The sequence below is a fragment of the Halictus rubicundus genome, chromosome 16 (assembly GCF_050948215.1).
Source record: "Halictus rubicundus isolate RS-2024b chromosome 16, iyHalRubi1_principal, whole genome shotgun sequence".
Lineage (NCBI taxonomy): Eukaryota > Metazoa > Arthropoda > Insecta > Hymenoptera > Halictidae > Halictus > Halictus rubicundus.
In genome coordinates this window covers 9,612,953-9,640,187 of record NC_135164.1, presented here as the reverse complement: position 1 = coordinate 9,640,187, position 27,235 = coordinate 9,612,953, and the positions used below count along the sequence as shown (strand labels likewise).

At 49.8% G+C, this 27,235-nt stretch overlaps 1 protein-coding gene across 1 annotated transcript in view; it reads left to right on the top strand.

Annotated features, from left to right (window-relative positions):
- LOC143362315 (uncharacterized) overlaps window positions 1–23,710 on the top strand; it is a 49,364-nt gene extending 25,654 nt beyond the window's left edge. The window contains exon 3 of the mRNA XM_076802357.1: window positions 22,165–23,710. Within this exon, the coding sequence (XP_076658472.1) occupies window positions 22,165–22,532 (368 nt within the window). The 3' untranslated portion in view covers window positions 22,533–23,710. The remainder of the gene's footprint in view (window positions 1–22,164) is intronic.
- The last annotated feature ends 3,525 nt before the right edge of the window (window positions 23,711–27,235 follow it).

The window sequence follows — 27,235 nt, the reverse complement described above, 5'->3', positions numbered from 1 at the left end:
GGAGCTGCCTTTTGAGATTGTTACGTACGGTGGCCGACGAAAATCAGAATAGCTTTTTCGTAACTGCAGCAAACGACTCGACTCTTTCTTGGCAAATTGGAAGAATCGATTTTGGACGAACGACTGGGGAAAAAAGAATGGCCAATAAAAGTAATTCGAGCTCTGTCGGGTTAAACGACGTCGTCGAACCTTTCGTCTACATTCCATGCAAATTGGACACGCGCGCCTGCTGCATGACGAGCTAGAACCAGCGCTCGCTCTGTCGGAAATAAACACCTGCTAATGTCCATTAGTCAATTCTCCTCTCGGCCACGGATTCACGTTCTCTCTCTCTCTCTCACACACACATCGTTTGCCGGACCTTTTTTTCCCGAACCGTTCGGTGCACGCGCTCGGTGCATGGGTTCGGTTTAATCGCGCGGAAACGGTAATAAGTACGCGGTGGCACTCGAGCGACACCGAAATCGGTTCGACGCGCACCGATATAGCATATCGCGTGTTTCGCCGATTATTCACCGGGCCGATCGTTTCTTGTTCGCAGCGAGCAACAAGGAATTTAATTACAACGCTCTGCCGGCGGTGATCGATCGACCACCGTGGGCGAAATCGGGGGCGGGTGCCGTTTCGAAAGGAAATCGAACGATGCAACGATGCGCGAGCATGCTGCGTTCGATCCGTTTCCAGATCAACGCTTTTTTTTTCTCGAAAATACTAGACACAACATTTTTTTTGTTCTAGCTTTAAAGCGAGTCCAGGCTGTACTATTTGTGATTCGTGTTGAAATGATCACTGTTTATTCTTTGGATATTAGTTGTTGACTCGCGCGCACAAGCTGTTATAACGTTTTCTGCGCGGCTACACCGGGAGACGTCGACCTACAAATCTCTCGTCGTGGACGGGAACGACTCCATTCCTCCGGGCTTCCGCGGAATGTTAGTTGAAACGCTCGGCGCTCACAAAACCGTAAAACACGCGTCCTTTATACTTTCTAGCGCTCGACCCTCTCAACGCCCGCCGAGATTGCTTTTTACTGTCAACCCTTAACAGCTTCTGGAATTCCCGAGGAACACGCTCAAGGAACTGTCTTCTCCGTACTATTTTTAATGAAAATATTTACAGCACAATACGCGCGTTCTTTTTCCTCTCGATCAATTATACTCGGAGCTCTTTACGATTGCTGTGCATACCAAGCGAGAATAATTGAATTCAATCTTCATCCGACATCTGTGGCTATGCAAATTTATGGATCCCCTTTTTACAGCAGTTTTGGAGAGATTTCATAGACCCCAACACGTTCCCTGCCGCGTGTTTGTTTGTTTCGCAACAGGTATTGTCTGTTTAAACGATCAGAGTTGTTGGTCATTATTTTCGTTCGCCTCGTAATGAATTTTTATGAATGAGTCGTAACGAACAATCTTGTGACCATCAGCGTAGGAGTGCGTCCCAACGTGTACCGGAAACGGTACGGGGAACGTATTAAGCAATATTTATTTTACTTTCGCAGGGAGCTCGAATTTTTTTATAGCCCAGTAATGCGTGGAAATCTGCAATCTCATCATTATCATAAATCATAATTAACGTAGTCTACAACCTATTATTATCATCTTGTTCTGGCTTCCTCTCCAACCTTTAGATTTCTATCGCGTATCAAAAACAACCTGGTCTATGAACTTCCGAATGCAAATCGTTTTTCTCCAAACAACCCTGCGTTCGGTTTCGTTTCGCTATCCATCGGTAGAGAAGACAATAACGTTTCAACTAATTCGAAACTGATTCAGGCATTGTTCGCTGATCGAAACGATAAAAGTTAGTGGAGCCCGAGATCTGCCGGGTAATGGAAAAATACTTTAGCCCACGGTGTTGCGTGACAATAATTGAAGTGCGCGGAAAACGTCGCGTATTTGCTGCGTCGCTGCGGCCTCGGTGCACGGTGCAACGAAACCTGCATTCTGTCTTGACGGGCCTCGGCGTGCAGGCGAATCAATGGAATAACATTGTTGTAGGCGATCGACGCATCCGCTCTCGGAACAGTATCGTCCTGCTCTTAGGGCACGGGTCGTAACGATCGAGTTGCATCCTCCCGAGAGCTTCCGCGTTTCTTTATCCGGTTGCATGCTCGATGCGCGTACCTTAATGCCCCATTACTCGAAGACAAACATCGTTCCGCGCTATGATCGCGTTTAAATCAATCCGACATCGATCTCCGCCCCGACTGGCTCTCGTTCGCTGTGTACAATCTCGCGTTCATGATCTCTTAGAATCGCAACGAGACAAATCGGATATATTAATAGACCTGAACTGTTAATCACGACATTAAATGCGAAGATTCGGCAACTGGCAGACCCGGCAGGTTTCGCAAACACGTCGTTAGCATCGCGAAGAATCCCCGAGTGACGAGTGTGTTGGTTGAATTTCAGCGAGAAACGAAAGAGAGCAACACCTGCTCGGTGGCTGGTTGCTCGGTGCAACAATATCGATTTCCACGGTGCATCTGCGTCCTCCGATTAGTCGCGGATTATTCCCACGAGCGGCTCTAGTCTTCCTCGGGCATCCAATTACGGTCGCAGGACTCAATCTAGTGGAAAGCCCGGGGAAAGCAGCGGAGGAAACGCAATCGGTTTAGCCACGGTTCTGCGTCTACAGGTGGCGACGTTTGACACGGTGCACCGGCACGTTCGTCTTCCCTCTTTGTCCCTTTCGCTCCTCTCGCTGTGCACTCTCTTTCCCTCTTTCTTCCTCTACCTCCGTTCGCGGACCCACGATCATCCTGCTCGATCGATCCGAGCCCGATCCGGCCCGATCCTTCCAATTACCGTACAACGCGGAGCATTACGCAACAAGCTAATCGACCTCGATCAACCGAATCGCAAGATTTTCCGAGAGCCTGACCTTTCAGACAAACCGAAGCTTTATTGCCGCTGACTAGCTCCGAGATCTATCGGATACATCCTCGGTTACATTCTGATGGATCGTGCGGGCCCGTTGGTCGCGAGTCGCACGGTCGTTTTCCGACCGAATATATTAGCCTTATCGCTGTTCCATTTCCTCCGCCGCGGCTTTGTTCCCCAACGAACGTGTAATTTATAAAATTTTTGCCTCGGGCATGTGCAATATTAATCACAATGTGATTAGACCTTAAGCGGATCGCTGCGGGCTCTCCGCGTCGTTAGATTAATAGTCGTTTAATTCCCCGCGGATTCTCTCTTGTGCGCTCAGCGTTTCGATTAGCTTTGACTTCGAAATTCTGAAATTTGCAGAGAGTTTACTACGGCGTTAAAAGATTGCAAACCCCTGAAGAGTGATAGCACTTGCAGATAGAAAAGGCAGCAATCGATTAAGTGCCTCGTTCGTGGCTCGCCGGTGTGGATGACGCTTAATGGTCGATACCGTAGATAAACGAAGTTACCGAGCGGGTTTCGAGGAACAAGCGCGTGCGAGCTCTCCGATGCAGCCCGACGCGCGGTGCAGCGAAATTGATTGATCGAAGGATCCCTACAATTACGTTTAATGGCGACTGCTCGTCGGTTATTGCGAAACGTACGACGCCGGCGCGATTACTTCTTCCCGAAAAGAGCGACCCGGTAATGTTTCGGGAAAATTGCGTTTGCAAGCAGGGCCCCGGATCGATAGCATTAACGACGCACGAAAACCCTTCCCGGTAATGTATTCGCTATTATTTTAATGCCTGTTCCTTTATATCTGGCCGGAGCGATGGCTGCGAGCGTATCGCGAACACCATCGACGCCGAATTTCGCAAACAGATAGAGTGCGGGAGAGAGAGAGAGAGAGAGATAGTAATGACGGCCCGTTCGTACCTTATACGAACCGTCCAGCTAATTTGAAATGATAATGTCGCTGCCGGGTGTAATTTCTTTCAAAAAAAGCCCCGCAGGTTTGCTTACAAAATGAACCAAATTTTATTTAAATGACGCAAACCTTGGAAAAAGAGATCGAGGACTGAAACGGGCACGCGTGACGAAACGATGACAGAGAGCAAAAAATTTTTTCGAAGGAAGATTGCTCGTCTTGCTGTGTCTTGGTTTAGGGGCGTGGCTTCCTTGCTCCTGGCTCCGAAAGCGCCAGCTTAGTACCTTCAACGGCAAATTCAAAGGACTCTATTCCGGACAGTGAGTACAGCAGAAGACAAGTTTGTCTTCTCCTGTGTGTTTCATCTGAGTGGGCGTGGCCTGGCAGCTCCGAATGTTGGCCCACACCTGCTCGAACCGATCCCCGTGTCCGTCGATTGGCACGAGCGGTCAACAAGCGCGCTAACGAAACGGGCCCCGACTCGATTGATCGATATTCCTGGATACGGATCGATCGCGATCTCCTCGGTATCCGGCGGAGGCGTTGAGGCGCCGACACCTACAATTACGTCTGATTGGCCGTTCATACTGGTCGGACGAGGATGAAGAAACGTTCGTTTCCGTCGAAAGCTGTAGGTGCTCTCCGGTAATGATTAATCACTCGTTGATCGTCACTCTCGGGTCTGACGAGTACGTCGTCGCCGCGATTTATCGTCCGTAAGCTGTGTAAATAAACCAACGAAGCCAAAATACATATAAATTTAGAGCACGTTAGGCAGCTACACACACTGAAAGAAAAGGCTTGCATGTTTAGGGAAAAAACTTGTGTGTTGGCCAGGATTTCGGTGGAAATTTGCCACCGTGCGACGGACGGGACTCTGTCAGAAACAGTAACAAGGTAGTTTCACCAATTTCTTCGGTTTCCTCGGCGGCCAATTAACAGATCGCCGCGATGATATACCGCCTCCCATTATCCAGCAAGTACACAGCTAATAGTGGCCGATAAGAACGGCCGGCATCCGCGGAGAATAGGCGCACCGCTAGATCAGTATCGAAGATAACAACTAGTTAGGCCGGCAACAAAATTTCATAAAACAGCCACGCTTTAATTGCAAAGTCGTAACGACGCCGCGCCGCCGCCGCCGCCGCCGCGCCGACGAGCAAACGGCGTCTACGATCTTGTTGCTTGCCTTCGCGAGACATTAAGCCGCGCATCCAGGCGATCGACCGGCTAATTGGACTCTGTTTATTAGGAAAACATGGATTTTAATGTGACAGGGGATTAGCCGTGTTTGCGGGACCCGCGGGAGCCTTCCGGTACGCCGAGCACGAACCAAACGGACGCGTACTTACCGTTTTGCTCGCGATCTGTTGGCGCAGCTGTCTCCTCGGGGCCATTTTTCCTACCATTCGTTAGTCGAAAAAGGTGGTGTTGCTGTTGTCGAGGTGCCGATCACAGGTGACGATTTTTCTGCTGATCGCGAGCGTGCTGTTTTCTTCGTCCTCGGCTCTTCGAAAAATTTAAGTACCAAGGGAAAGTGAAATCTTCAGGTTTAGGAATTTTTTTTGTTCTGACTCTGAGAGGGTTCGTCGGTAAGAGTAATTGGACTGGAGATCGACGCGTCACCGCCAACCTCGCTGTTCACCGTTTTTCTGATCGTTGATAGATAAGCTTCCCGGGGAGAACGCGGTATCATTACTTGTCGGCGATTAGGCTCCCGGTAAATTTACACGGCCGGCGGACTGCATTAGACGGCTGCTAATTAGGCTACTCCGGTTGTCGCGCATCGCTGGCCACGGCCTTTTGCGGCCTTTCGCACCGGCGAAACTAAATAGAACACCATAGCCGCTGCGGAACCTGTCTTCTCCTCCGGCTTGTCCTTTTCTTGCGATTTCTAACTGATCTCTTTATCGCGAGGTCTTATTTCACTTCTGGCCGATTTCATTCTCAGATCGAGATTAGATGGAAGACGATGAGTTCGATATTCGGGATAATCGGAATCCTTGACCGATCGCTTTATTACAGACATTGAAATTCGTTGCAATTTATTTTTCTGCTCGAATCGATTTCATTCCTGACCCGATTGGCTCTCGAGATAACAAGGAAGATTGCAATCGCCGGAGGCTGTCTTCTCTTCAGATTTCTGACGGATCTCTTTATCTCCGACCTAGATCTATCCGTTATCTTGCTCTTCCGCTTGGAACGAATTTTACTCCCGGCTCGATCGCTTCGAGATAATAGGTAGAACGGGAGAAGTTTCAAGCAGGAGGAAAATTTAACACGGTCCCTATCAGCATTCGTTTCAGCAACAGCCTGTGTAGTTGCTAAGGACGTCAATATAATATTTCAAGGGTCCGGTGCTAATTCGCGAAAAGATCTCAGTCTAAGAAGGAAAGGGGGGCAGTTGCCGAGGTTCCATGGATCTCTTAATCTAGCTCGGGATCTGTCTGTAACTTTGCTCGAATGCCTGAAAGAATAATCGACCGGAGCATGAAGGGTTAAGAAGAGACGGTCGAACGGAAAATCGCGGATCGGCGCGAGAGCATTCGGGAGTGGCGGTGAAAGGATCAAAGCGTCCCGAGGAGGCAACACTCGCATTATTCACTCGGTAATACACGTAGGCTCGATACCCGATACCCGATACTTTGGTGCGCGGGGCTTATTAATAACGCAGGCGATCTACGCGCGCGGTTGTCGGTCGTAACGAAACCTGGGCCGGACAAATGATTCTATTAATGAATCGATGCGCGCCATTAACGCACCTGCGCCGATCAGGCGAAGCTTTCCCAACGGTTGAAACTAAAACCGCATGCACAGGCGAGAAACAAAGGCGAGATCGACGGGGAAAAAGCCGGCGGAACGATCGCGACAGAAAATCAATCAATTACGGATTCGTAGCTCTTAATAACGCGAGGGCCCTTTGCACGGTCCATTGTGCCGCGGATAAAACGTCGATAAGTACTCCGGTGATTAATCGACGATATTATTGTTAATTACCATTCTAATGAGTGATTGATCGAGAGAACGACGACGCCCGCGATTAGTTGCACGCCGGACAATTAATTACCGGAGAGAAAGTTGCAACACGTTCCGCCTCGTCATTCCTCGTCGTTTCTCGAGACAATGACGCTCGAGAGCTCGAGCCTCGAGCCTCGTTCTACCGAGATCCTATCGAAACGCTTTTTCTGCCGCGCGTGGGTAAACGCCGATTAAAAAGAAAACAAGGAGAACGGACCGAGATCAAGGAGCTGGACGCACCGGTGGCTTAATGTGCGATTACAAAAGCTGAAGAAAATCATTTCTACTCGTTAATCGTCACTTTTTAGTTGTTCTTCTGCGGATCCGAGCGAAAGACATTTGGCAGCGTAGTAATTTTTAGTAGTCGAGTGCACAATGTTGAAATACCGTGGATCGACTTATATTCGGTTCTTCAAAATGTTCGAAAGATTGAATTTGTTTGCGATACATGTGTATTAAGAAAGCTTCGATCGACTGCTCGAGGCACCGTGAATAGCGACGTCGAACGGTCCGATCCTACGGGATCGAGGAGCAGGTTCGACACGCTTCGTTGAGAGAAAAGGAGTCGAAACAATGGCGGCCGATCTCGGGCCCGAGATCAGGTTCTTAATTTCCTGTCCGAATCGATTGTCGCGGGCCGCTCTTTTGCGTCTTTGTGCCGGCCCGGACGCAAGGCCTCCTTTTCACTCCGATTAATTGGCAACGTAAAAACGCTTGCGCATCGATCGCACTTTCGTCACGCGTCCCGCAAAAACGACACCGAGACTCGGCTCCTCTCCACTTCTATGCGATCGCCGGAAGTGTTCATCTTCCATCTCGCGGAATTTTCGATCCTCTGTTCGCAACGCGGGGATATCGATCGGCCGAGGTTTATTTGCACGGCAAATAAAAGAGATCGTTCGATCTGCGGGCGACTGAAATAATGGCGCTTCGGTTGTCCTTCGCTTTTTCGAGTCAACAAACGGAAAAAGAACTTTCTCGCTTCTTTTTCTAGTAATCATGTCCAGTCGAGTGTTAGGTGCGCGCGAGCGAGAGCATCTCACAATGTACCATACCGGTTGGAAGCGTTTACCTTAACGGGTTGTCATTAAATTGGGAGCGATAGACGGGCAACGCAAAGAAAAGAAGAGAAAAGAAAAAAGAAAAATCAATTATAGGAATAGGTCTGGTTTCAGCTTCGCCGAGCCATAAACACGGCCAACGATCCTCCGCGTCCGTGTAACACAGAGATCGACGGATCGAAATGAACAGGAATCATCGGTAGAATCATTGGCCAGCGGCGATTGCATTAAGAAAATTAAATGGAGGACGCCGGGGATCGACGTTCCAGGGAATTCAACGGGCAACGACACGTTAACGAGGACGACAGCTTTCTGCCCGGCAGGAGAGCCCGCGACGCTGATTCGAGCGTTCGATCGCGATTTTAATTCGTCATTCCATTAAGCGAGATCCTGGGAATCGGTGGCTCCCCATCGCCGCGTGACCGTGTTATATATGCTAATTATATGGCTGTCAGCTGCTCCTTTCCCCTCTCCAACTCTTTCTCTCTCTCTCTCTCTCTCTCTCTCTCCCTCTCTCTCTCTCTATCTCTCCCTCTTTTCTCTACTCTGTTTTATTCCACAGTCCTCTCTCTCCCTCTCTCTATTCTGTTTCTTTCTCTCGCGTGACCTTTCCCGGGCCAAACGACACATCAGAATGCTCGCAGGCGGATCGGTTTATGGCACACGAGGCGATTCCGCAGGATCGGCGTTTCGTAGCCTTGAACCTCCTCGATCGCGAGATCGTCGGTTTCCTTTTTTCCACGGTAATAAATCTTTTAATCCATTAGGGTATCGCGATTCTTGTAATCGTCGCGGGTCGAGGTTCTCCAATGTTAAATTTTTTTTTTAAGAAGTGATTCGACGTTCGATCACGTTCGCTCTACGTGTTAAATCGTTTTATGTCTCATTTTGATTTTCATACGTTCTCCATACACGAGCGACTGTTTTCGTCTCAACGCTGTGCTTCCAAGTTTTTTTTTCACATTATTCGGTTCGACGTCACGAAACTGGACCGTGCAAAATGTCTGTCGGAGTATTAATTTCCCGGACCGGTGTCTGCGTGTAATCATTATATCAGGAAAGGAGGCAATTATTTCGTTCGTACTTGCACACCTTCGGCCGTGTTCCAGCTCGCTCGAGAACGCCGCTCTATTATTTGTCTAGTCGATAGCCACCGCCCTTTGGCGCGCGTCACGCCACCTTCCGCCCTTCGAGCCCTTCGAGCCTTTCTCCGCGATCGCCAGTTGCTTGTCTCCCCTTCGGCGTGCCATACGACCAACAGGAACCGCTCGAAATAAATTATGTGATCGATTGGGCCCGTCTGCGATACCTTCTCTCGAACAACGTCCGATCAATTCCCATTAGCATTCGAATTTGTATTTCGTTGGGCAAACTGCTCCGGTTTGACGGAGCTTCGGGGATCGCTGGATCGCCGGACTGCGAAAAAATTAGTAATTACCGCGGCCGGATCCTTTTCTCGTGAAAAAGGTCTGCAGCGCGGCGCGCGGCGCCTCTCCGCTCGTTAAAATCGCAGGAACTCCCGGAACCGCAGCTTCTCGAGAAATTTCGGGGCTGGACCTGCGTTGATTTATACGGGCGAAAGTGTCAGCCGATCGTCCTGGCAAACTAACCGCGACGACACGTTCGAGGAACTGCCGGAATGCGGTATCCCGACGACAGATATCGTTTTCCGAGAAGCATCGACTGCCTTCCCACACCCGCGGCCTCTGTTACTCAATATGTACCGTGAACCACGAACCCTCTGACGGGATATTGCACCCAGGGGAATCGCGGCCCGGGTTTCCGGGGTTAAACCCAAAGGGAAATGACGTCGACTGTGGCCGTACCTATCCGCACGTGGAGCCTAATGTCGCTCGTGGCGACGATGGACGGGAAAATTAGTCGCCTCGATCCTGGAGAAAATTTGTAGCTCTGTTGGAAATCGTTCGTTTCGCCGGATTAACGTCTGAACTTTCGTTTCTGATTTCAATAGCAAAAATAAGTGTGTTTTTTTACGGCTTAATAAAATCACCGAAGAGAGAGATAAATTCCTATTTAATTCCTACGTGCCTTGCGATTAATGCCGAACAATTTTTATTCGGCCGGTAACCAGCCTAGTAACTTTACAGCTTCGATTCGAACGCACGGTCCCGATAATAATCGCTGCACTAATATTCCCTCAATCAAACGAGGTCAAAGTTGCTATTCAATCAAGACCAGCAGAGACTCGTAAATTAATACACCTATATCCGTCTGTAACGAAGAGTATAATTAACAGGACCGGCTTGCTTCCACGCGAAATTGATCCGAGCAGAGCACGAAGGTTAATAATACTAAAACAAGAGATCATAAACGCGCCCCGGCTCATTCGGTGCACCCAACATAAAACTGTTCGATGCGTCAAGTTAAAGCGGGCTTGCACCTCGGAATGCAGAAGACCATAAATGCAAATATTCATCCGGCGCTGTTATCATTAAACTGTTCGACGCACCGCGGCGACCAGAGGTAACCTTGCGCTTCCTAAAATCGCAAAATTTCCATAAAATTGCTATCCCTCTGTAAGATCGCCGAAGCTGCGTAAGAATAACATAACGATCCCCGGGGGAAATAGCATAAGAAAGCGTCGTCGTTCGTCAGATGATCGCTCAACAACTTCCGGAGGCAGAAGAGCGGACGAGCATCATCGGTGGAGCTATAGTTTTCATTGGTGTGTTTAAAATGCGCGCTCGTCCGCACCTCGTAGAAGGACGCTCGTCTCGTCGCGTCTACTGACAGGACGTCGTCTCCCGGTCATTAGTTACGGCGTCGTCACTTCTGCAATTAGAAGCCACTAACCATTTTTTTTTCTCTTCCTCCCCGTTCCTCTGTGGTTGCTGCTCTTCTCGGACGGTGTCTCTCCCTCTTTCTCTCCTCGTGGTGTCTTTATGAGCTGTTACCAGCGTGAGTCAACACCGCCGGCATCCCAGGAGGATTCTCTCTCCCACTCCCCTTTGTTTTCTTCTTAATTCGACGAATAATTATCCCAGCTTCGCATTCTGTCGCAGCACAGACAATTTCTAGCAAAAATCAGCAGGCGATTCAATACTACTGCTAGGACGTTTAGAAGAAATCAATTTAGTAGCGAAAGTCTGCGATTGCGACGGAGCTAATTAATTGCATCGCGGTAATTCGAGTTCGGCGAGGTGAAGAAGCGGGGAGGAAGGAGGGGAGAGTTAAAATTAACGAGACAAGGGGGACGAAGACTTTGTAGTAATGGAAGCCGTGTAGCAGCCGACGGAAGCACCATCCCTGCTAATTTCCGCGCGGAAAAACGCGGCGGCACGTTCAGCACCGGCTCGGCGCGAGGAATTTCTCTGATAATTACGCTAATCAGCGGCACGTGAATCGGGCAACTGTCTTTCGACGGGCTCAAAGCCACTAAAAGCGAGTAAACGGCGACAGTCGCTGGAAATAGCAAACGCGGAGCGCGTAGAGAACGGCCGACGGAGAGAAGAAGCCGGGGGGTGGGTCTGCGGATACACACGGTCCCCGAGGATGGAGCAAGATAGAAATCTGAGAAAGAAGTCCGACTTAATAGGATCACTGCGCCCGCGGTCAAACGGCTCTTGAAGTCCCTGTTATTTCAAGAGACGGGAACGAGCCGGCTCGAGCCGCCAACGCTGTTACATTCCTCGTTACATCGTACGCGACAGACCCCCGTGTTTTGCAAAACGACACCCCTTTAACGATCCTATCAAACGGCCAACGTGTCCTCGGCCGCTCCGATTTTGTTTATTTTAACCCTACGCACTCTGTGACCGATGTCACTCCGAAACCTGAAGACTTCATTTCACCTAGAACATTCTTATCACCAGGCTACGGACTTTGATTTTATGGAACTCTTCGGCTTGAAAGTGTTGAATAATTATTTGGGAATCGTTGCAGATCGGTTCTCGAACGGTCCCGGTTTGATTTGAGGAGGTAGCAGCGTGCTGGTTCGATCCTCGCCGTTTCCTGCGAATTGAGCCGACATAGCGATCGCAGTCGAGGGCACGCGCGATAAAATACGATCGGCAGACGGTAGGCGAAGTCACGAGCCGGTCAGGTCGTGATCCGAGACGCAGAAGACGTTGGAGAGCCAACTGTTCGCGTCTTCATCAACGGGCTCCGAGTAGGGGGGACCACCCATCAGGAGCAATATCGTTTCATCAGTCGCTAATATCACTGCTTCGAGTGGTTCAACACCTTGTAGCACCAGGTGGGACGTTAACGGCGCCGCAGGAAGTCCTAATGAAGACAAATCTCACCGAAAATGGCGGCCATACTTATTTCCTGCTCCGCCCATCCCTTTCTCTCACCGTGGCACCAGCCATTGTCTGACCACTTTGTCTCGGCCCCGGCTCAATTTGACGCTGTTCCACGGAAAATTTAATTAACCTCCTCGCCCTCGACAGTCGTCGATTCGTCGCCTCGACGCTTCGAAATAGAAACCGTGCTATTTAATCGATCGTTCTAGCTATCGATCAGCGAACAGATGCGACGAAATTGGTGCAATGTGGAACGAAGTTTTGTCGTCACTTATTTCGGCTGCGAATTCATCTGTCAAAATTAATCTGCTCGGTGCAGATTATACCAGAGAACGAACAGCATTTGTTTCGTGGAAGAATGATTACGCAATCCCTGATCTTTAGTTTCGCCAGAGTATAGCAACCAATTCATTGCACATTACGCAATCAGTCTTGAAGAGAATCCGGAAATTCAAAAAATGATGAAACTTTGGGAATACGTAGTGCATTGATGTAGTAATACGTATAGCAATTTAAGCGATAGCATCGACGCGTCGAATTATCGATAGCATTTCCATATTATCGATATTCATCGCCGCCGGGCGTCGATAGCATCATCCCCGGCCGGAACGAATTTGGTGTCGATCGCGGCGTCATCGGCAACAGGCTATACCTAAACGCAATTTGCTACTGTTATCGCGACCTACTGCGAAAGAAGATAACAGCATTGTTAGCAACGGAAATCCAGACCAGACATAGAAGAAATTGCAGCGCGTACACGATGTTCCAAACGTTTTCCGAAGCTGCATTTGCATAAATTAACTATAGCTGCCGGCGTGGTCGTTTCCACCTGCATAGCCTCGTGAATATTTCACGGAATCGTTCCTCGAGAAATTGTAACGAACGTTTGACCCGTTCTATACCTCTTTGATGACGGCACTAACTTCGTCTATACCTGCTGATACGGCTATTACAACCGAATTTTGTACGCTCCAGCGAGAACACATTCTCACTCGCTATTACGCGGCTCTACGCCATCTTTGAACCAACCTTGCGTTGACTGCTCGTGTCTATACGTGATGCATGGCATATTCGAAACACTTTGCATACTATAGAAGTGCTTCGTTATTGTGCTCGACATCTCCAGTGCGAAATGCATTTTACAAAAGCACTTCAGACATTATTTAAAAGACCTCTTCTTAAACCCAACACTGTTCTTAAAAATCGTTCGGGGCGGGCAAAGCGTCAAGAAAATGCGTTTCAAGTGGAAAAGGGTCCGAGCATCGATCAACCGCCTCGAAACGTCAAAAACTCGAGGGGGCGGTTAATCACTTAGGCCTACGAGCGGCTCATATAATTATCCAAGCACGGCGCACGATTTATAAGCCGCGCGTGTTCGCGATTCTTCAAAAGCCCGGGGAATGCCGTGTAATAAACGACGGAAAAACAGAAACCGTCGCGTCGCGTCGCGTCGTTCTCCGTCGGCGTTGTTTACGTTTTTAACGATTGGTGGACGCTGTTGGAAAACCGACGTCGACGGGAACATTACCCGCGGCGAGGCGCGAGCCGGGAACAACAGCGGGATAATTATGTGAACGAGAATATTTCCGTGCATCGTTGACGAGCGAACGCGCGCACCTGTGTGTGCAGTGTGCGGTGCAGGCTGCACCGAGCCTAGGAACGGCCGCGGAGCTCGTTATCGATCGTGTCACGTGTCGCGCCATGCTATGGAAACAAATAGCCGAGCAAAAAGAATCGCGGAGCCCTTCGACCCCGGCTCGAGAGCCCTGCGAACCGGCAATTTCGTATCAGCCGAGCCACCGATTGGTCAATTGCCCACTGAAAGATGGCCATCGAACCCTCGATTATACCCCGTTCGATAGCCTGTGTTCATCGTGTCCCTCGATCCTTCTATCGTACGCTACTTAACCACCCATGCACCGGCGAAAAAAGAAAGACAACGTTCGATCGAACCATCCGAACACGTCCGTCGTTGTCGTCGCATTTGTCCGCGCGTTTCACGTGTAACGCATAATGTTAATACTTAGCCGCCATCGGCTGACAGCCTTTTCACCTCTCAGATCGCTATCCTTTCGCGAAAATGATGTTCCTAACACTCGACTCTTCCGATACGAGATAATCTGACACGTATATCCGATTGATACATCCAACATCAACTGTAAATGCACTTTGGCTTGTACCCTGTACAGTTCTCAGGTTCGAGGCAAATCAATTTGCTGCGACCCGCAGACAAAGCTACGAAATTCGGTCTCCCACGAAGTCAACGCAGGGGCGTTCAAATATTGAGGAGGGTGCTCGCCGGTTCCGAGAATCGACCCCCGGTTGACGAACAACCGGTTAGACGTATCAATTTGTGCGAATCGCATTCAATTCATTTCTGCGGGCTCCTCTCTCGATTCGTGACGGCGCAGGTTTTCGTCGGTTTTCGCAAACAGAAAACAAGGCAAATAAATCGTCGGCCGGGAAAAAGTGAGCGAGGACCAAAGAGAGAGAGAGAGAGAGAGAGGGGAGGACAGGAGAAAATCGCGTTCGTAAAGCGGCGAAAAATCGAACGATAAATCTTCCGGTCCGGAGACAGTCGTGCCCTTGGGCCTAAACGACTAAATAAGTGTTCCAATTTCAAAATTACCCGCTAAACGATTTGTGGGCCGGCAGAAAATATATCGTTGACATGTGGGCAAAGCCCCTCGGGTTCGCCGGAGGAAGGACGAGGGGAGGGAAGAGGAGGAACTTCCCTCCGGGAGCTCGAGGAATCGAGCGAGATGGAGGAAGACAGACGGAGAAACCGGGGATGGAACCGGAGTGGAATGGGAACGCGGAGGAGGCCCCGAAAAAAGAGAGACGCGACGCGCATGGTTGCCCCGGGGAGACAAATGACCGTCGACCAAAGGAAGACACTTCCAAATTGCTCCACGGTGTCGCTGTCCCGCCTCTTTTTACGTGTGTCCCTTCGTATATTCCTCGGTTGGACGGCTCGTCGCGAGCGAACGACCTATTAGCTAAATATTCGAGGAATTGCCGACGCGTGCCACCCCTGCTCCGAGACGTCCATACGTCCATACGTCTCGCGGCGGATGTCGCGAACCGGATTGTCTCCTCCCGCAGCCAATTAGACCGCTACGAAACTCGTGTAGATTCGTTCACTCGCTGAAATCGAAGAATATATCAGCGTGGAGTGATCGCTCGCGGTTCCAGGAGCGTTCGCGTGATTTTTGGAGCGAGACGAAAAACTAGCCGACCGGTTCGAATCGAGCAGAATCGAACGGAATCGAGCAGAAGGAAAAGTAACGCGCGCGGAACAGGGAAGATTCCAATAAAGGCCAGCAGGCTCGAGTCGAGTGGCTCCGCGTTCTCATAAATCTATTGTACCGTGATAAGTGGAAAATTCGAAGGCATCTTAATCGCGCGGCCAACGATTTATCCCGCATCGCTTCTCGCGCTATCGTAAGACACTGCGTTACGCGTGTACACTTTAATACGTTCGCAGCATGTTTTCTGGCTTATGCACGGGGTTCGATAGCTGTTCGAGAACAGCATCGTTTGCTCTTCCGAGCGCAAAGAGATCAAATGGAGAAACGAACCACGAGGAAACGCCGGAACGCGTTGCTCGACGATTCTAAATCAGTTCGGAGAGAGCTCGTAATCCGATCTTTTAACCCTACGGTGCGCGGATGGGATACGAACGACCCCGTTACATCTTTACTAACGAATGCGGCAACCATTTTATAAATTTTATCACTTATTTCGGAAACCTTTGCCTGTTTACCCATCTGGCCTGCGGTTTTTCGAGTCTCCTGCATTGTTATAAAAGCCTCGGCTGTTTTAGCGATCGATTCCAGCGATCCGAGCCGCGAACGAGTCACGCTGCTTTGTAAAATCGGTTTTTTCCTGACCGCGTCGATCGGGCCCGGGAAAAAGAGGATCGTTTGAAGAAAATTACAGGCATTCCGGGATCGATTTACATGTAACCCGACCGTTGCGTTGCGGTGAGAGTACAAGCATCCGCGGCTATTTTGCGAGGCTAGTTTCGCCGTGTATCACTGTTCGGAGTCAGGCTTGTTTGCTCGGAAAGAAGCGCGTAAAAAGGCGTCGTTCTTTTTCTGGGGAACGTGGGCTGCTCCGGTCAATCGTAAAACATCGTTAGCTAAAATATTTCCGCGTTGGCGTGATGTAAGGGGGACCGGGGAATTTGGGAAAGAAACGGATCGTTGGAAAAAAAAGAGCGGAAGCCTCGGTATTTTATAAATCGATACTTGTTTGTACTTTCTAATAGAACAATCTGTCTCCTGTGAAGTTCGTTTCAAACGCTGTCTCGATTTGTTCAACCATAGCAGACGTATATGTGACCGAGGATACGCCGAGCTTCTGGCTTTGTTCTGTTTCGTTGAGAAAGTTTTCGCTATTGGCAGGATAACGAGTATATCGGAGCGATCTAACGAACCATCAAAAGGCTGCGGTCGCCGCAAAAATATCGCTCGAGAGAGGATGTGCCCGTGTCGGAGACAGCTAACAAGAAACTGTTACCAAATAATCCATTAGAAACTGTGGCTTGCCGTTTCAAGATCGTCAAGGCTCTTAACTCCGACGCTACTATACTCGAGTGATTTCTGTCCGAGCGGAACCAAAATGGCCGCTGGCCGCCGCGCTCTCTGTCTCTCTCATTCGCCGGCTTCTCGGGAAATTCCATTTCGCTGACCGGATGCACCCAGAGAATCTATCGCGACGCCTTCGATCCTCTCAACGTTCCGAATTTTCTCTTTCTTGAAATTCCTTTAATTCTCCTCCTGTCGTTTATCTCACTAAATTCCGTCATAAACGCATAAAATCCGCAGCGAACCGATGATAAATCCGGCGGAAGTCGAGCGTTAGAACGGAGAGACAGAGCTCGACGAAACAAAGCTGCCGGGAATAAGCCCGTCGGATGAAAGGGAACCATTATGGTGGCTAGTTGTTGCGTCGGATCAAATGATCCGTGGATCTAAGAGTGGCCAGATGGACCACCTGCTGCATCGCCGGGCTAACCCTCTCTTTTGACATCGTGGAACTCGAGGAAGCACGGCCGGTTAGGAGAGAGAGAGAGAGAGAGAGAGAGAGAGAGAGAGAGAGAGAGAGGGAGCACTCGGTTTCGATTAACAGGGTGACTCTGCCAAAACCGTGTGGTTCATTACGAGGCCTGTCCGTTCAATTACGATTATCCCAGTCCGGCGGCTGACTATCCGCGGGAAGAGAAAGAGGAAAACAGAGGGGAGAGAGAGAGAAGGGTGGGAGAGTTTCCGCGGGTAGAATCCAATAAGGTGCCCCATAAAAATGGGGCATATCTTAGCAGCTGAATCAAAGTCGCGAGAGAGGCCGGGGTCGTGGCTCATTAACTCGGTTAAGCTCCGCGGCAGCCTCCGGGGGCCGGTCGATTACGGGGCCGCGAATACGTTAAAAGCGGCGTCGTGATTCGTCGTCGTCGCCTCCCGGTACGCCATCCAAGCCATCTACGGGCCATCAACGTAAATCACGTTTTAACGCGTTAATCCGCAGACGTACGGCGTCCTTTAGCGGAAGTCACCGCGTCGGCACTCGAAGCGGCGCGCCGTCAGCCGCGTTTCCGCACGCCAATTGGCGTGTCGGCTCGCAATTGATACGTGCCTAGGCGCAACCGGTGCACTTGGAATTTCACCTCTTGCTTTATCACTCTCTTTCTCTCTCTCTCTCTCTCTCTCTCTCTCTCCCTTTTTTATATTCTCCCTCTGCCGCTCTCTTTCTTTCCTTCTTTTTACAGCGCTTCGATCATTCTCGGACCTCGCGTGTCTACTTAACCGCCCGGACGCGGATGGAACGCGTCGCGTTTCTCCAGAGAACGCTCGCACGCTCGAGCTTCTGTGTCAAGGGTCGAGCACGTGAACCCCGTCGCGAGTATCCGGAATTTTGCGTAGTTTAGGAATCTCCGCGGATCTAAGATCGCCCGCGTTGATGCACGGCCTCGATGGCCTCGCAGAACACGTGGTTCGGAATGGAGACTCGAAAGATCGGTAGCAGCCAGAGTCCGTTCGCAGAAAGATCGCTTCTTAGCGTCTATCAGACCAGGTAGACCGCTGTTGGATGCTGAATCCTCATTTGAACGCGTCAAGTCATTAAGCAGCTTTCGCATTCGCTTCGCCGTCTGAAAATCCAAGAGCGCGCGCCGCTGCGCCTTGCGTCTTGTCGTTGTGCGTCGTCGCCAAGAAGCGAGGGAGGAAACGGGAGGAAGAGAGAGAGAGAGAGAGAGAGAGAGAAGCCAAAGCAAGGCGAGAAGAGTGGATCGCGGCTAAATGCGAGGGCCTGTATAATCACAAAGAAAGGTGAGAAAATCCGCGAGTCGGAGATCGACGACTGCCGGGAGGCTGGTGAGACCGAGGCGAGACCGAGGAGAGGAGAGGAGTGGAGTGGAGAGGAGAGGAGAGAGGGGAAGGTTGCGAAAGGACAGCCGAAGCGGCGAATTCGTGAACATCAAACGAATTAAATCTCCGCGGAGAGTCGACCGCAGAAACTAATATCTCGGCGAGCTCTCCTCCGCTCTCTTCCTATCGTCGTTTCTCCGTTCTCTCTCTCTCTCTCTCTCTCTCTCTCTGTCTTTCTCTCTGCTGCTCGACCGCCACCGTATTTCTGGCCGGCAAAATGGACGGCCGACGACAAAATTGTTGCCCACTTTTCTCTCGACCGAATTAGATTCGCCGAAAGAACGCGCCAGCCGAACCAACCACCCGTTTAAAAAATACCTTCTCGCCGATAGGAAGCCACCGTAACCACGATTTTTCGATCCTTCTCGTTATCGCTGTCAATTTCCACGGGAAAACATACAATAATCTCGATCTTCATTGTCTCGCAACGATGCAACGAGCTTCCATCTCGGTGTCCATATATAGAAGGTTAAATGGCAAGCGCTGCGCTAGAAAAACATTGCTACACGTGTCCTACAACCTCGATTAAAAAATCGACGTGATCGCGAAGTTTGAAAAACGTGGCTGTAATTATCCAGCCGCGAATCGGCGCGCGTTTGGAACTCGTAAAAATCTGCCTTGCAAAAATTCGTCGTAAAGACCGAACACTTACTCATCCGCCTTGCAATAATTACTGAAACGTGACCCGAGTAAACCACTGAGCGATCATCCTTGCTTAACAATCGTTTTCGATGCAACGATTTCGTCTAGCTGAAGTTTTTCCAGCTGGGGTCGACAAAGACTAGAATTCTTCTAATGAAAACGTCGGGAAAAATCTGTAATTTTCCAGCGAAGGCGGTCGCATTTACCGGCGACAGTTGTCCCGCGATTAAACGATTCCCGTCGGCAAAAAGTGCGGATCGGGACGCGATATTAAACAGTCGGGACGACAGATCCGTGTCTCACGACGACGTAATAGCGTCTGCGACGTATATTAAATTTCCCCGGCCGGCAATTAAGTCGTTTCCGGTACGGAAAGTCGTTCGAGGTGCGCGTGCTCCCGCGGAAAACCGGAAAACGCGAACGAGGTGCAAGCATCGTAACGTTTCGCCGGCTGTGCTCCGCGGAAACGTTACGAAAGCAATCTTCTCGGCCGTAATGGATCGTAATAGATACTATCCGTCTGATAGGTGTCGATCCCGCCACCAAAAGTTCGCAGGAGGCCCTTTATCCCCGATAACTCTCGCAATGAAAATCCTCTCGAATTGTCTTGGTTTTCGTACACCGGAATCCGAGATTAAACATTTCAATTTTCCTGAATAAAAATTCTTCGCAACCAGCCCGCAGATCTGTACGCAACATAGAAACCTGCTGCATAGAAACTTTCTTCTTTCTCCAATAATTTTAATAAGTCGAACGTAACGCGACGTTCATCGATTCTGTCAATTTCTCTGCCGCCTTAAGTAGCAGCTACTTATTCGTCTAATAAATACATAAAATCCGCAATCTATATGGTACCGGTTTAATTAGAACCTTTATGCAACAGTTCCGGTGCAGTTATTCTCCGTCCGAGCGCCGTCGCCCGGATTCTTTAATTCGCAATTAAAGACAGCCCCGTGGTTCCGAGTCGATCGGTTATCGGTGCTGAATCGTGTCCGACAGAGTAACTCTTTGTCGAATCGTGTTTCCGGGTTTCGCCGATTTAATTGAACCGCCCCGAGATCTCCTAGTCCTCTTTTTCGACCACGGAAATAGCCGGACGATTTATCGGGGCTCGGTTTCGATGCTAATTTACATGACATTAAGCGGCGAGGGACCGGGTTCTGGCTCCTCGATTTCATTCCTGAGTTATTACCGATTTGTCCCACATAAATCCCTCGGTCGCCTTTTATCCTGGGAAAGGATGAATTCGGACCGGTAAGTGAATATTGGTTTAATCGACGGTTTGATCGTCCCAGAAATTAATATTTGCGGCAACGCTGTCATTTTTCGTGCTTTTAATCCTTCGCACTCGAAGCTGTTGTAACTCGAGAATTTGATAAATACGTGCGCGAATGATAGGCTGCGGATTTCTGTTGGATGGAATAAATTGCCGGTATTTGATGAGTTTACGAGAGCAGGGGTTATTGTGTTAGAGCGTCGGGTCGCGTGAAAATGCCGATTAATTCGGGTGAAGATTTTGTAAGCGAGTCGGGAAGAAACAGGCTCGATCGGCGGGGTTCAATGGGTCGGAACGTGAGAAGAAGCTACGTCTTCGGACACCGTGGAGCACAAGGTTGATTGTTCACCGTCGGGGCCCAGCTTTCAGGTGGGACTGTACACTCGGGTTGCGCAGGTGTGACCGATGGCGGCGTTCTTTGATCCTGGAGGGACTCCCCGGCTGCCTTGTCCCCGACTCATCGGCCGCCTCTTTTTTTCGTCATTCGACTCGATTATTTCCTAATGGCTAACGCCATCGCGAATTCCGCATCCGTTTTCCGGGATGCTTCTCGTCCTTGGCGCGCGTCCTTGTTCCCCGCAGTTTTCATTTTCGAATGGAACTAGACGGAACAGACAATGCAACGTTTCGCAGCGTTCAACTTTGCTCGGCGGTCTAATTGTTTCGAGGCTACCGTTTCGGAGCGTTTAAAACCGGAAGTTGTAATCCCATTAGCTTCTTTTGTTGCAACGATCCTTGTTCGACGTTAATTACACGGCTCGGCTTGCGCGGCAGCTTGGTAGAGCGTTCGGGTCGCACTCAATTATTCAACAACACAATCAGCTAATTGCATCGAGACACACCGTAAGCCACCGGGAAGTTTTAGAGTCTCGCCCCGCGGGCAAGAACTACGCCAATTAGAGTTCTCCTCGCGACGATCGAGGCAGCATCGTGTTCGCGATCGGACGTTAGAAAACTCGCAGTTCGCGAGTCATTCCTCTTAATTATTCAACCGTTGCGGCGCGATCTTCTAATTGCCTCGCGGTGTCCGAAACACCACCGGGCTTTTAGCGTCCCTAGGGCAACGAGCTGTCCCGGAATTTCTCGGACTGAACACCGTGACGAATAGGTAATACGAATTTTATGGAGAGAGAGAGAGAGAGAGAGAGATCCCCTTCCGCGGCTCGAAAATGCATCTGATTTGTAGCTCGGAGCTGACCAGCCCAGCGGAGGGCACCGTCTAGGGCTCCGGTATTCAAAGACGCCCGAGGATCTCCAATTCGTTTTGCATTTCTCCTCTATCCTCTCGTTCGGAGATTAAGAAATTTCGATATTAGATGCGGCCCTCGAGTTCTAAGGCGTATTTATGGAAGCCTACCAGGCTTCACGGAGTCCCTAGTTTCGACCAGGAATTCTCGGAAAGTAATATCGGACCCATCTCCCTCGGATATCACATTCGGGACCGCTATCTTTTACTCCTTCCTCCTCTGTTCTACGCATTCCTCGTTTAATCCGATCGGACTGTAAACGTCACAGACAAGCGTCGATAGGTCATCGTATTACTTACCGCGTCACCAAGTGAAACCAAGTAATTTCACGTGGCGTTCTTAGAGTGTGAGGTCCAGGAGGTAGTTGCCGGACAATGATCGAACAGCTTGTCTAACCTCGAGTTTGCGTTTCTGTTGCAGAGCAAGCGAACCACCTGAACCTGTTCAACAACCGGCAGCAGCCGAAGAAGAAGCGCAAGAGCAGAACCGCGTTCACGAACCAGCAGATCTTCGAGCTGGAGAAACGGTTCCTCTACCAGAAGTACTTGAGCCCGGCGGACAGGGACGAGATCGCTGCCCAGCTGGGCCTGAGCAACGCCCAGGTGATCACGTGGTTCCAGAACCGAAGGGCGAAGCTCAAGAGGGACATGGAGGAGCTGAAAAAGGACGTGCAGACGGTGAACCCGCTCCTGGTGGCTCAGCACCACAAGACCTTTCTGGAGAACGTGCAGGACCTGGGAATCCTGAAGAAACGGCCATTGCCCAGCTCGATGGACGAGAAATCGTAGGAGCCATCTTGCTGGTCGCCCAACGACAACTGAAATTCCCTCGAGGCTCTCGAAAGGACCTCTGGATCTCGCGCAGCCACCACCGCCGAGCCGGCCTGTCGATCGTCCGTTCGCAGTGATCTAGAATCGAGAGGATTCCCTCGATTTCAACGATCGCGGTTCCGTTGTTCGCCGCTCGGAGCAAGCGAGGGCCAGCTCTTTGCTCCGAGAGCATTCCGGGGCGGAGCGAGCGACGCGTGGGCGTGGCTTCGTCGCTCTCCGAGAGTCAGAGCGCTCCGCGAAGCAATCTCTGCCCTTGCCTGACTATCAGTGAGTGCGACTGCGGGAATGACGAGTCGAGGATGGTCTTCTGGAATAGTACAAAGACAGCGGAACAGGATTGCCCAATGTTTCTGTCGGAAGAGCAAAGACTGAGATAGTCTGGTGAACGGGTACGAACGGAGGGGATTCAGCTGGCTGTTCTTTCGGCGGTGGATCAGGTGGTTAGCTCGGAAGGTTGTGTAAATGAAAGACTGCCAAATATTCACGGGGCCCGCTGTCTCTCGAGCCCGCCTCCGCGACAAATCATATTTTCGATATTCGAATCCTTCCGTTTGCGGCGAGTCCTCGTCGAGCATTTTCCAGCTGCCGTTTCCGACAACGTTGACGAACACGGAGGAATTCACGAGACGCGTTACGAGTCGCGCTAGGCACGGGAAACTCCGCGGCATCCTTGGCATTTTGCCGCGGGGACGTGCACGTGGATTTTTAATCGGTATCTATGCAACAAAATGGAAATGAACGGTTCTATTAAGCAGTCTCACTCGAGCACAATAGCTGCGGTGGTCAACGGTGTAGCACGGGACGTAACTGTACCGTCGAGCGAATTGCAGACTTTGACAAAATTTTCGAACCTATGCGAATGGAACCCACGCGGGACAAAGGAGTTTTCCCGTGTCTGCGCGCTCGAGGACGGGCGGGCTAGGTTTCTGTTTGGTGTAGCGGAATCCGCGAGACACCCTGTATTATATTGTATTTATTGTGTGATGAGGAGGATGGTAGAGAAAGCCAAATGATCCGGAGAAAGAGAGATGATGTGTGAGAGAGAGAGAGAGAGAGAGAGAAAGAGAGCGAGAGAGAGAGCGAGAGAGAGAGAGAGAGGTAATAAGTTATTAAGTAAATATTCTAGCGCATTATAAATTATGAAACGAGGCGCCACGACGCGAGCCTCGGACCCTGTACATAAGCTGTATATACGTCGTTCCCCCACCCCTTGACTCCCTCGAAGCCCGAACCCCTTTCCTCCCCGAACAGCCCCATTCGATAATATTTACGTGTAAACGAGAGATAGGAAGATCGGGACACACGAGTAGAGAGTAAAAATTCGAAGAAGAATTATAAACGATAGATGGGACACTGCAATATACCTGATCATCAGTTTAATTAGTGAGCTTTACGACCGCGTTAGAAGATGTAAATCCGAATCGCGTACACCGCTTCATGGTTTACGAGGTGATAGACGCGTGAAAGGGAAGCTGAGAATGCGTGCGTGCGTGCGAGTCGGACTTAGTACTGTGTATAGTGAGTCTAAATAAATGGAGACATTTAAAATACACGCGCGCAGTAATTGCGAATTTCCACCACCGCACACACACACACACACACACACACACACCCTCTCCCGACTATCCACTTCTGTGTCAAGCGTAATCCGAGGATCTGACCGACAGGTAAGTCCCTTTCGGTGTGAAACAGTCGGGAGCAGTCGTTGCTACAATGTTCCTAACTGCGAATTATGCGATCCCCAGCGGGATACAGTCTTGTACCTCTTTCAAATTCGTACTAACTTCAGATTTTCTACGGGGAGCAGTTTCTGCGATGATAAAGGTACTCTCAGAATCAATTAGCAAAGCGTTGAGAATATTTCCGCATTTACAATTGGAAAATTGATAGAGTGATAAAGAGAGGATGAATTTACTACGGATTTGTAAAAGAAGAACAATACTCGCGGAAACGATAATAAGGCCACTAACGCATAATTTATTGGTACTTACCACGGATCCAGAACAGGCAGCAGATAGAAATCTGCAGGGCCTTCGAAGGCGAGCGTGAGACCAGTAGGAATTATTCTCTAAAAATAGCGCGATACACGCGGCCCTTCCCAGAACCTTTTGAAGCCGTTTGCAAGGTTTATCCGAAGCCGTAATTTATTAAGATGAAGTCATTTCGCCTTTCCCGGCCGAACCTGTTCAAGCGAACTCTGGCACTCGTCATAACCAGTCATCACGGATCGGGCGTTCGCCAACAACAACAACCGGTATTGCAAAATTCCTAGCACTCTCTTCATCGTCGCGCCAGCAGACTAGGATAATAATTATTTAAATATTTATTCAGGTTCTGGCAACCTGGTGCGAAGCGTTGCACAGCCAGTAGCCAGAAGTATTGACACTGCTATGTAATTTATTAGTCTAACGCCAGCGATTTAATTTATTCAATATTCTGTCGGCTGACATAATAATTACAATTTTTAAGAAAATTCACGAATTCAAATTCAGAAGAAAATTCAGAGACAAGTTTAACAACCGTGTCATTTCTCGCACAACGAATTAACACGCGCAGCAAAGTTAAACGAAGCGTTTCGTAGTACGTTTTCCAGAATCGTTCTAACGCGATTCGAGGTTCCGATTAAATTTGAAGAAGGCGAGCCATGTAAATGCAGGATTTTCCAGGCTTTTATCGTAATGGTTGAACGCGATTAGCTTGACGGCGATGGTTGTCAGGCTAATGGTGTCCCGGCGACGCTTTCCCGAAGCCGGTCACTCGTAAATAGAAATGCTAACTAGCCATCGGTGACGAGACCAGTCTCTCCCGCAATGAGAGATGTACAGAGAAGATACCGGGGCGAACAGTATTACCGACCTACTTCCTGTTAGCCGGGAGTATCTGATGTTAAACGGAACCATTTTATATCGAGTCTCGTTAATGAGCCCGTCATTAGCCTGTCGTCCATTATCTCGATATAAAACACGCGTCGTTACCGGCCCGTTGATCGATTAATCGCCGCTGAATCTAGGATGTCTATTAGAAGCGCGATTACGCCCGGCGAGCATGCACGCTGATTACACGTTTTACGGTTCGACTGGTGTGTACGAAAGCCAGTCGGCAATGCTCTTGCTTCTCTTGCACCTCTTGCACTGCTCGAGAAACGATAAGACGCGTTTTCGCGATACGATCTCTGCGTCGCGTCGAAAACAACGGGGAGCGAAGAGAAAAAATATATCGGCTAAACGACGACGATACGTGTCAGCTGTCCCGAGACACATCTCTTCTTCTGCCGTGCGGTGTCATGCCGGGGCGATTCGCTTTTATTACGGGGGATTATGTAATCGAACGTTATGTTCGCCGAGCCGCGTTTTACGTCGCTACATCGACGACTACCCGGCCGAACCAGGAAGTCGTAACCGAGCCTGCCAATTAATCCTCGGGTCTTGTTCTTCGTGAAATCCTCGATCAACGACCAACTTCGAACGCCGATCTACCTATTACTCTAGACTTTAGAGGAATCCCGCATCCGCACCCCCATTAGCCGAACATTCTATTAGACCGATCGGAAAACCGCGAACTTCACTCTGGGCCACGCTCTGTCCATGTTCTGACGCTCTCCTGATCTTTCAAAGATTCGATACATCGAAAGACTAATTGTTATTGCATCCTGTGCATCCTAGATCGAGTAAAGTAATGTAAAACGTGCTAACGAGAAACTGCTAGATTGCATTCTACAAGCGAGTCAATAATTTATCATTTCAGAAGCATTTTGCCGAAATTGCCGGTCGACCTCGAGCGTGACAATATTTTTAATGTAAAAGCAAAAGGTGTCGGGTTTTTAGAAAGCTGGTGATTTACATGGTATTTACGAGTCGGCGATGTGTCACACAGTGTAAGTACTCTCTCGACGGCTCTCCGTGGACGATGGGATAAATGACCGGTTGCAGAACGAACACGTGCAACCAGCTCGATATCACGGGGTTTCTTGTTCGCGTTCGAGAGAGGTTCGTAGCCATCGCTGGTACCGACGGGTCGATATATGAAGCAGTAAGCAAGGTAGCCCGCGCCGCCCTGTAATTCAGCCGCCGCAACATCCAAATAAAGAATTCATAATGGCGATGATGACCACCGCCAATTTTCTCGATATAGCCGATACACCAATAACTCAACCGATATCCAGCCGGTACGTCGGCGTAATTTCGCTTATTGTCCACCGGGTCTCCGCGAAACGAGAATGACACCCGATGAAAAATAAAAAGAATCGCGTCTCTCTCTCTCTCTCTCTTGATTGCGGTCCACGGACACCGCCGCCGATTTCTATTGTCCATTGTTCACGCGATAGGACACTGTCGATTTAATCGATATTGTCATGCGACTCAACCGTTCCCCACTCTCGCCTAACTCGCTTCCGGTTAAACGACACATTAATATCAATATTCCGCATTATCGTATTATTACTTCACGAGTACCTCCGTTTCATGCTTGTACCCCGGTGTTCGACTTTACCAGAGTAATACGATCGACGAGGGGATTATAGTCGAGAGAACTGCGCGCTCAAGGTCGTGCCCCACCACCGGCCAAAGTTAGGCCACGCCTCTCGCTGTCCCTCCTCTTTATTTGCTATTACCCGGCTCCGGATTTTATGCACTTCTGACGGAAATTGGTCGGTGGAAATGGTG